Source organism: Myotis brandtii, unplaced genomic scaffold, assembly GCF_000412655.1.
Source record: "Myotis brandtii unplaced genomic scaffold, ASM41265v1 scaffold1074, whole genome shotgun sequence".
NCBI classification, from domain to species: domain Eukaryota; kingdom Metazoa; phylum Chordata; class Mammalia; order Chiroptera; family Vespertilionidae; genus Myotis; species Myotis brandtii.
Window position 1 is genome coordinate 722,500 of NW_005353653.1, and position 10,855 is coordinate 733,354.

The 10,855-nt window shown below is 57.4% G+C and overlaps 1 protein-coding gene across 1 annotated transcript in view; it reads left to right on the forward strand.

The window, feature by feature from the left end:
* SORL1 (sortilin-related receptor, L(DLR class) A repeats containing) overlaps positions 1 to 10,855 on the forward strand; it is a 136,287-nt gene that overhangs the window by 87,569 nt on the left and 37,863 nt on the right. Inside the window, exons 28-32 of the mRNA XM_014541910.1 lie at positions 3,728 to 3,835; positions 4,955 to 5,086; positions 6,761 to 6,904; positions 7,481 to 7,615; positions 8,435 to 8,590. Coding sequence (XP_014397396.1) covers positions 3,728 to 3,835; positions 4,955 to 5,086; positions 6,761 to 6,904; positions 7,481 to 7,615; positions 8,435 to 8,590 — 675 coding nt within the window. The remainder of the gene's footprint in view (positions 1 to 3,727; positions 3,836 to 4,954; positions 5,087 to 6,760; positions 6,905 to 7,480; positions 7,616 to 8,434; positions 8,591 to 10,855) is intronic.

Below are 10,855 nucleotides of genomic sequence, written 5' to 3' on the forward strand. Positions count from 1 at the left end.
GCCCACGCTGACAGCCAAGTGTGCCGGGTGCCCACGCTGACAGCCAAGTGTGCCCGTGTGCCCACACTGACAGCTAAGTGTGCCCGGGTGCCCACGCTGACAGCCAAGTGTACCCGGGTGCCCACGCTGACAGCTAAGTGTGCCCAGGTGCCCACGCTGACAGCCAAGTGTGCCCAGGTGCCCACGCTGACAGCTAAGTGTTCCCATGTGCCCATGCTGACAGCCAAGTGTACCCATGTGCCCACGCTGACAGCCAAGTGTACCCGGGTGCCCACGCTGACAGCTAAGTGTTCCCATGTGCCCATGCTGACAGCCAAGTGTACCCATGTGCCCACGCTGACAGCCAAGTGTACCCGGGTGCCCACGCTGACAGCTAAGTGTTCCCATGTGCCCATGCTGACAGCCAAGTGTACCCATGTGCCCACGCTGACAGCCAAGTGTACCCGGGTGCCCACGCTGACAGCTAAGTGTTCCCATGTGCCCATGCTGACAGCCAAGTGTACCCATGTGCCCACGCTGACAGCCAAGTGTACCCGGGTGCCCACGCTGACAGCTAAGTGTTCCCATGTGCCCATGCTGACAGCCAAGTGTACCCATGTGCCCACGCTGACAGCCAAGTGTACCCGGGTGCCCACGCTGACAGCTAAGTGTTCCCATGTGCCCATGCTGACAGCCAAGTGTACCCATGTGCCCACGCTGACAGCCAAGTGTACCCGGGTGCCCACGCTGACAGCTAAGTGTTCCCATGTGCCCATGCTGACAGCCAAGTGTACCCATGTGCCCACGCTGACAGCCAAGTGTGCAGCGTGCCTGTGCCCACGATGGCAGTGCCATAGGACACACGGGATGTGCAGCCAGTTCCCAGGCAGGCACGTGGCTCAGGCTTTCTGCGCAGCTTTGAAGGAAGAGCTGGTACTTTGTGAAAAGACTTCCCTGCTGCAGCCTCAGAGAGCATGGCTCCTAGTCCCAAACAGGCCTTTCTCCGCATAATGGACTTAAACAGAGTCCCGAGATAGTCAGTCGCCTTCACCACAGAACGGCTGCCGCAGAAGCACCATCTAGAGAACGCTGCTTCGCACCAGAGTGTCCAGGCTCCCTGCCCTGCCCCGCTCTCCGACTGCAGAAAGCCCTCCCGTGGCTGCCCTCGGCTCGGGTGCGCACAGAATTCTTGGCTTCCGGACAGTTCTCCAGCACCAGCTGGGGTCCCCTGGCCTGATTGTGGCACTGTTTTCCCCGAGCTACTCGAATCTGACCTCGCAGGTTCAGTCCTGCAAGCCTCCCCCCCCCCCCCCCCCCCTCCACCGATCCCAACCCCAGCTTCCCCTGCACTCCTGCCCGAAGCTGTGAGCCTGGCTCCCAGGACGCCCTGCCTGGGTTTGGTCATTTGCTAAAACGTCTCACAGACCTCAGAGAAATACTGGTTTATCATGGAAGGGATGACGGAGGGTGGAGGCGAGCATTGGACAGAAGAGAGGCACAGGGCAGGTGTGGGAAGGCGGCAGATCCGTGCCTCTCCGGGTGCTGCCCCAGCCCCCCAGCCCCACCAGCGCTCAGCAGCCTGGACACTCTGGGCCTAGACCAGGGGTGGGCAAACTTTTTGACTCGAAGGCCACAATGGGTTCTTAAACTGGACCAGAGGGCCGGAACAAAAGCATGGATGGAGTGTTTGTGTGAACTAATATAAATTCAAAGTAAACATCATTACATAAAAGGGTACGGTCTTTTTTTTTTTAGTTTTATTCATTTCAAACGGGCCGGATCCGGCCCGCGGGCCGTAGTTTGCCCACGGCTGGCCTAGACTCTGGTTCTATGGAATCTTCACCACACGGCCCGCCTGGCGCACTCCCCGTCTCCATCCTTCTCTCCTCCTGGAGCAGGGAGGTGGGAGGCCCTGCTTCCTGACCTTGTGCAGGAGCCGCCGGTGTGATTTAAGAACAGGACACTCGTGTCCACCAGGGAAATGCGAGGGTTTTAGTAGCTCTGTGCCAGCAGCCAGAGGCAGAGACCAGTGTATTATTCCCATTATTTACACCGTACGTTCCAAACTTCCATGGAATGGGCGTCGTCTACGCGTTGTTACGCATGTGTGTTTGTGCAGTTAGCACTCCAGTGGCAGATGTGTATTCCCGTTGTGTTACTATCACTTAGCTGCACCCCGGCTGGACCTCCAGGTGTGTTCAGTGTCGCACTGGTTTGCATAGTGAAACTGTGCATGTCCTGGGAACAAAGGCGTATTTTTACCCTGAGGTGTAGCCGTCCCTTAGTCTGCAGGGTTGGTCCCAGGGCACCGGAATTGCGGCTGCCGCAGGCCCCCAGCCTCGGGCCCCCGTTCAGGCGTCTCCAGGTGGTCTGGTAGGGTCCACGTTTTCACTGGTCCCATGTTCTCATTAGCGGTTCTGGACATTATTTCCAAGTCGTTATACTGACAAGCATGTCCATCCGAGATGAGCTGTGTCTCCCCGTGGCCCTAGGCATCACCTCTTTCCTTCGCTTTCACAAGCTTCATGAGTGTGAGTCATCTCATGTCGTTTTAATTTTATACTTTTCAGCTTTCAGACTCTGGCCTATTGCTCCAACTGCGGCACTCATTAACTGTTTCTGTTTGATGTCTCCCAAATAATTTCTTAGGAATGATTACTTTTTACAGGATTAAAGCATATTTTCTTCTTCTTTTTTTAATCTTCACCCATGAATATCTTTCCATTGATTTATTGATTTTTAGAGAGAGTGGAAGAGAGAGGGAAAGACAGAGAGAAACATCGATGTGATAGAAACACATGGATTGGTTGCCTCCTGCAGGCTCCCCAACCAGGATCCAGGCCAGGGAGTAGCCTGTAACCAAGGTATGTGCCCTTGACCGGAATCGAACCTGGAACCCTTAGGTCTGCATGCCGACGCTCTATCCACTGAGCACACAGGCCAGGGCTTAAAGCACATTTTCCTGCCTTACCCCTGACCCTCCTGGGGCGGCTGCACCGAGGCTGTGTGTGCTCGGCCACCGGTGACCTGCTGGCTCGGCTCTGGGGAAGCTGACCGGGGCTAGAGTCTGTGCTAAGGCGGAAACCCACGTTTCTGCACGTTTCTGGGACAAATTATCCAAAAGGGCTTTGGCTTAGAATTCATAAAGCATTCAGAGTGAGTGATGGAAGAGGACTTCCAAAACCAAGGTTTCTAATCAGGACGACGTTTTCTTTTCTCTTCACTGAAGCTTTTACTCTTTAAACAAGATGGACTTGAATTTTTTGAGTGGGGAACACATTCCCATGGTTTGAAATGGGAGAAGTATTGAAGTTACACAGTAAACACTTTCCCGCCCAGCTCCCACCTGTGCGCCCAGGAAATGGCACGGGGCCTTCAGCACAGCCCGGGCACGTGCAGGCTCAGGTCTGCGCCGTTTGCTTCTCCACGAGCGTGTGCGCTGCCTGTTTGCACCTGCTTTCACACGCCTGAGTGAGGCCATGTGTCCGCAGTGTTTCTTAGCTCTTCCTGGTGGTCAGTGCCCGCTGGCTGCACACGCAGGTGCCGTCTGGACGGGGTCTCGGTGAAGGGCTGGCGCTGACGTTGCTTTCCCGTGCGGGCAGGCTGCGTTCCTCCAGGCAGCTCTGCTGGCCACAGCGCGCACACCTGTCATTTCGAGGGCGCGTGACAAGCTGCCCTCGGGGGCGGGACAAGTCCGGGCCTCCTGCGCCTGCGTTTCCTCGTGGCCACGCTTCTCTTTCCATTTCAGAGAAGAGGTGCAACGGCTTCCGCTGCCCGAACGGCACCTGCCTCCCCTCCAGCAAGCACTGCGACGGCCTGCGGGACTGCGCGGACAGCTCCGACGAGCAGCGCTGCGGTGAGTCTGCCCCCCTCCCCCCGGAGCGCGGTGGTTGGGTGTGAAGAGAGTACCCCGTGGACGAAATCTCCGTGGTAGCGACGTGTCCTTCGCTTTAACCGCGCTGCCCCTGACTGCGAGGGAAAGTCTCCCGAGAAGCAGAGCCACTGGAGGTGCATTTGGTTCAGGGCTTGTCTCCTGCGGCGATGAAGGCTGGCGAGACAGAACCTGCAGGTGGCCGGGGGGGCGGGGGGGGCGCCCTGGTGGCTGAGGCTGAGTCCAGGCCCCCGACTGACCTCTGCGTTCTCATGTGGCCTCGGCTCTGGGCTTGCGTCTCCGGTCTTTCTTCTCGTAAGAACACTGTTCCTGCCCGGCCGGTGTGGCTCAGTGGTTGAGTGTCGACCTATGAACCAGGAGGTCATGGTTCAATTCCCCATCAGGGCACATGCCCAAGTGGTGGGCTCCATGCCCAGTGGGGCATGCAGGAGGCAGCCAATCAGTGATTCTCTCTCATCATTGATGTTTCTCTCTCCCTCTCCCTTCCTCTCTGAAATCAATAAAAATGTATTAAAAAAAATAGTAATACTGGTCCTATTGGATCTGAGCTCTGCCCTGGCCCATGTAGCGTCCATTTGCCTCTTTTAACTGTATTTACTTCATTTACCTTAATTGCCCCTTTGAAGGCCTGTCTCCAAATACAGTCCCACTGGGAGTTAGGGCTTCAGCGTACACATTGAGGGGAGGTGGTTACAGTTCAGTCTGACACGGGGCCCTCACAGCAGCGTGTCAGCCCCTGTGTGAGTCACTATCACACTAACAGTGGCTGGGATCCTGGGCTGGGATGTCAGCTTTGGAGTTCGGCTTTGGCTCCGCCCTCCTCAGCTTGCAGAACACTTCCTGGTACTGCCGCCGCCCCTGTTCCCATTTGGAAGCAGGACAGTGAAAGCTTATGGGATTGTGTTGAGAGCTCAGTCATGTCCTTTGGCATCAGGTGCTCAGGTCAGGGCTTGCCATAAACCACACGCTCGGTACATGGCGGCTCTCGCTGCTGCTTCCCGGGCGAGCACTGTGCCAGGTGCGTGGGCCCAGGGCCCGTGAGCTCCCACCCTGTGCTCAGGGCCTCTCCTCCGCCCCTTTCAGAGCCACTCTGCACCCGCTTCATGGACTTCGTGTGCAAGAACCGCCAGCAGTGCCTGTTCCACTCCATGGTGTGTGACGGGGTCGTGCAGTGCCGGGACGGCTCGGACGAGGACGCTGCCTTTGCAGGCTGCTGTGAGTGGGCGGCCCTGGGGGCGGGTTCACGTGGGGAGGTGCTGCCTCTAGTTACAGATTTGATTTTACATTTCCAGTCTTGCATTTCCTTTTTTATTTTCAACATTTTAATATTTTATTGATTTCAGAGAGGAAGGAAGAGGAAGAGAGGAATAGAAACATCAATGATGAGAGAGAATCATTGATCAGCTGCCTCCTACACACCCCCTACTGGAGATTGAGCCCACAACCTAAGCATGTGCCCTTGACTGGAATTGAACCCAGGATCCTTCGGTCTGCAGGCTGACGCTCTATCCACTGAGCCAAACCAGCTAGGGCTGGTCTTGCATTTTCTGAGGAGGACACATGTTTCCTGCTTCAGGAGTCATGCTTAGTAGCTGCTGGTGCACACACAGGAGAGACGGGGCGTGACCTGGGTTTGACGGGCTCTCCTTCCCATCCCTGGAGGCCTCGCCTGCTCATGGCTTCACAGCTCTTGTCCCATGTTGCACAGTGTGTCAGCCTTCCTGCCTGTCTCCCGGGACCGAGGGTGCCCCGAGCAGGCGGAGCCTGGTGTCTGCTGGGCCACCTGCTGGGATGGCCCTGCAGGAAGTGCGTGCAGCATTCGTTGGCTTGGGCGGCCCCAATGAGGGACTATGGACTGCAGCTTAAATGTCAGAAATGCATTTCCTCTGGCCCGGGAGCCTGGGACTCAGGCTCAGAGTGTTGGCAGGTTTGCTCTCCTCCGAAGCCTGTCTCCTCGATGTGTAGGTGCCCAGCATCTCCCAGGTCCTCACATGGTCTCCCTGTGCCTGTCTGTGTCCCCATCTCCTCTCCTTTTAAGGACCTTAGTCATACTGAGTCAGAATTTCACCCTGATAACCTCACCTTAACTTAAGACCTTATCTACAGCCCTGGCTGGTTTGGCTCAGTGGATAGAGCATCAGCCCAGACTGAAGGGTCCCGGGTTAGAGTCTGGGCAAGGGCACCTACCTTGATTGCTGGCTCTCCCCAACCTGGGCCCTGGTCGGGGTGCGTACAGGAGGCAACCAGTCGATGTGTTTCTCTCACATCGATATTTCTCTCTGTCTTTCCCTCTCTCTTCCACACTCCCTGAAAACCAATGGAAAATTATCCTTGGGTGAGGATTAACAAAAAAAATAATAATCCCATATAATAAAAGCCTAATATGCTAAGTGTCCGACCATTCGACCAGTCACTATTACATGCACTGACCACTGGGGGCAGATGCTCCAACCGGTAGGTTAGCTTGCTACTGGGGTCCGGCTGATGGAGACTGGGTGAGATGGGCCGGACATGCCCGGGAGCCCCCCATGGTCCCTCCCCGGCCCTGACCATGCACCGGTGGGGTCCCTCGGCCTGGTCTGTGCCCTCTTGCAATCTGGGACTCTTCAGGGGATGTCGGAGAGCTGGTCTCGCCTGATCCCCGCAGGCTAGGGCGAGGGACCCCCACCGGTGCATGAATCCGTGCACCAGGCCTCTAGTAAATAAATAATGACCTTATCTCCGAATTCTGAGATACGGGGGACGCCTTCACCACTGACCTGCTTTCAGGACATATCCAGCGACAGTCTCTGGATGGAGACTCCCTCCTCCTCCTGCCACAGCCGCGTCACTAGGAACTCTTCGGTGATGAGGTAGCCGGGATCTCATGGACATTTGTCTCTTGTCCAGCCCAAGACCCCGAGTTCCACAAGGATTGTGACGAGTTCAGTTTCCAGTGTCAGAACGGCGTGTGCATCAGTGTGGTCTGGAAGTGTGACGGCATGGATGATTGCGGCGACTACTCGGACGAAGCCAGCTGTGGGGAGGCCGCAGGTCCGTGCCTCCCACGCCTGCTCTGGGGCCGCGGCCCCTGTGGTGGAGGAGGGGCCCTCACTAGCGCCTTTGCACCCCACCTTCACTGCCGCCTTTCTTGGCAGTATTTCCTGCCAGTTCTTGAATCTCCATGTAGGAAACTGAGTGTGAACTGGCCCTGACCCCTGGCAGGGCTAGAGGTGGCTTATTCCATTTCACTGAGTCGGGGACCTGGCGCTCTGTGTGAGGTGGGAGGGAGGCGTTAAGTGGTAAATATTGCGGAGGAGGCTTCCCCTCTGCTCCTACAGGTTGTAGATGCCAGTGGAACAGCAGCACTGTTACCACTGTGTTATCAGGGGCAAGGCCGTGCCTTCGGTAAAGTGTGAAAAGTGAACACTCGGTGTCATTTGCAAGTTCCATGGACGTGTGGGTCCGAGACACCTGAGTCGGGTCCGGGAAGGTGGGCTCTCACTGAGTGTGTCGCCTCTGGGTCCCAGAGGCTGCCTGATCCACTCGGTGTGGAGGAGGCTGTGCCTACATCGCAGCTTCACGTTCACGCTGGGCGGGGCCCACAGCTGATGCTGTGTTTTTCCCCAGAAAACCCCACCGAAGCCCCCAACTGCTCCCGCCACTTCCAGTTCCGGTGTGAGAATGGCCGCTGCATCCCCAGCCGGTGGAGGTGCGACCGCGAGAACGACTGCGGGGACTGGTCCGACGAGGAGGCCTGTGCAGGTAGGTGGTCCCAGCGCCGCCCACAGCCGGCCTTGGAGGGGCCCGGCCCCTTTAGTGACTCGGGGGGTAGCTCTCTGAATTCTGTCCCCTTCTTAGTTGGATACTAGAGTGGCTGCTTCTGTTTCTGGGGCTACGCACCCCACAGTTCGCAGGCGCAGGAAGGACCTGGGGCCTGGCTGCTCCTGGTGTGGCCTGCAGACCAGCAGCCTTGGTCTTTCCTCAGCGCAGTCAGAATGTCCGACCTCACCCAGAGCCCACATTTTAACAGGCTCTTCAGGTGCCATGTGCCTCGAGCCACGTGCCTGGTGCCTCATTGGACCCAGGTGCCCGGGGCTTCAGAGCCATGTGCCTGGTGCCTGGTGCCTCATTGGACCCAGGTGCCCGGGGCCTCGGAGCCACGTGCCTGGTGCTCCGGGGCCTTGGAGCCATGGGCCTCGGTGCAGTGCATGCTGTCCCTTTTGCTTTTGGTTTCCTTGTCTCTGAGCCAGGCCTCTGGGTGGCTGTCATGGGTGGAATTAACCAGAACAGTGTTCCACCCCCCACCTGTGCGTCTGAGTCACCTTCCTTTCAAAGCAAATGCATCCGAGTGTGATTAGCTCAAGTCAGATACCGCAGGTGAGGTGCTGCTCCGGAGAGGAAAAGCAGGGTCCGCTCCGACCGCCAGGCTGATGGTTTTGAGAGGAGCTGCGGCTCAGAACCTCGCTGGACACGGAGCTGGGTGGTGCAGCTGAAATGGGCGTCCACACGAGTTTGGGACCTATTTTGGCCTCAGATTGAACTTCTTGTAACTCTTTCTTTTTTTTCTTGGTGCTTCCTCAGATTCACACATTCTCCCCTCCCCCACTCCTGGGCCTGCCACATGTCCACCTAATTACTTCCGCTGCAGCGGCGGGGCCTGCGTGATGGACATCTGGGTGTGCGATGGCTACCGGGACTGTGCGGACGGCTCAGACGAGGAAGCCTGCCCTTCGCCCGGTGAGTGCAGCGCCCTCTGCCCGGCACCTGCTCTGCCGGGAGGACCTTGGGGTCACCCTGGCACCTGCTCTGCGGGGAGGACCTCGGGGTCACCCTGGCACCTGCTCTGCGGGGAGGACCTCGGGGTCACCCTGGCACCTGCTCTGCGGGGAGGACCTCGGGGTCACCCTGGCACTGTAGGGCCAGGCTGGTGCCTGCTCTCTGGAACTTTGAGCTCAGAGGCCAGGCTGCTCCTCACTCCAGAGCAGGGGGACTCATGGGAACGGGAACTGGAACTGGGGTGTCTCGTCTCCTATAATTGCTCTCTGATCTTCCTGCGAGAGAGGGCAGCCTCCCGTCTCCCACCCGCTGCGTTGGGGCACCTTTGCTCTCCTCCCAGGAACTGCCATGGGAGCGGTGGTGGTGGTGGTGGTGGGGGGGGAGGGTTGGTGTTGGTGTGGGCGGGAGCCCAGCTTCCCTGCTTATGGGCGGCTCTCCTACTGAAAGGCGGGGGAGCCTGCCATCTAGTGGCCGGATCAGCAGCGGCTGAACATGTGCAGAGGCCGGGCCGCAGGAGGCTGGGCCGCAGGAGACCCCATCCGGTGCGCGCCCTTAGCTGCATCCAGAGGCAAGGGTGCTGCTTCAGGCTCAGTTATCCCAAGAGTTGTTTGCCAGGCTTTTGTTGGCAAACTCCTCGGCCGCCACCTGCTTTTCCTCCTCCCAGATGAGTCCCACGCCACTGCCCTGCCCTGTTCAGAGGCTTCAGTGCTTCCTTTTGTCCTCGGTCCAGGGGCTAGACCAGCCCCTGCCCTGCCCATCGCTTCTCACACCCGTGCTGGGCCCGCTGCGGCTCCGCGCCTGCTCTCACCAAGTTCCTTCCGCCCGGTTTGCTTTGTCAGAGTCCTCTGTCCTCCTTGACCTTGGAGGACAAGGTTCCCCTACTTCCCTCCAGCAACGCCCACCGTCCAACAGACAGGGCATGGGTTTCACAGCTGGAGAGACCAGGATGAGGTCAGTGTTTCTCCGAGCCCGACCCCCGCTCCCTGCGACGGAATCCCGGGTGGTGGTGGCCGTAAAGGCACAGGCTCAGGCTCCCAGGTGGAGCCAGGAGCTCCCATATGCTCATAGGCCCCTGAGTGCGGGCTTCCTCCTCCAGCCCCTCCTCACGGAGCCTTTACATGATGTCGATCTCTTTCCCAGCCTCAGTGAAGTACCTTCTGATTCTTGACTGATTGGCTGGCCATTGCTTCCTACATGTTTCATGCGTGTAAATATCTTCTGCCCATAGTGACGTGTGAGCCTTGTGTGGGGGTCATGCATGCTACGTTGACTCCACCGCTGGGCGTATCACAATAATAGGCAAATAATTAGGTGTCCCATACATACTTCTCAAATTAAACTGATTGGAAAACCCCCAAAACAAAACAAAACACTTCGATCTCTGCTTCCCCCCAAGGCCCGCCTCCCTATTCAGTAACTGGGTCATCCTTCTCTGCAGTGTCTTTGAATGTTGAAACTCTGATGAAGACGTTAAGAAACTAGCGAGTCCGACTCATCCCCTGAGTGAGCAGACTCCTGGTTAGGGATCCCTTCAGCTTTTGTGAAGGTTGTTTCTGATGCACATTGTTGCAGCACCTTTAGCTCGGTGGTGTCTCGCTGCCGGATGTCACTTAGTGGGACAGTCACCTGCTGGTTCCCCGGAAGCCACACACGATGCGAGATTGTAACCTCCCTGTGCCAGAACCTTCTACAGGCTCCCTGTGGTCCAAGTGTGAGTGCAGGACTTACTGTGACCAGCTCGTTAGCCTCATTTTTGCCTTCTTCTCCACAGACCTGTGTTCACAGAGTGCAGGGGGTGGGAGAGGCCCCTTTGGAAATTCAGTTAAACTATGAAGACACAGGCTGTGTGAAAGTTGAGTGGTTGCTGTGTGGTGGCTTGTTAGTGGGGTTATGTGTACCATTTGCTAGTGCTCGCCACCTGTCAGTAGCCTCTCAGTCATTTCCCAGAGTCAACACATCAGATAATCCTCAGCTCCAGTGTGTCTTGGCACTCCCCCCCCCGCCTCTGGGCCTCCTCCTCCCCCAATTAAACTATGACACAGGCTGTGTGAAAGTTGAGTGGTTGCTGTGTGGTGGCTTGTTAGTGGGGTTATGTGTACCATTTGCTAGTGCTCGCCGCCTGTCAGTAGCCTCTCAGTCATTTCCCAGAGTCAACACATCAGATAATCCTCAGCTCCAGTGTGTCTTGGCACTCCCCCCCCCGCCTCTGGGCCTCCTCCTCCCCCA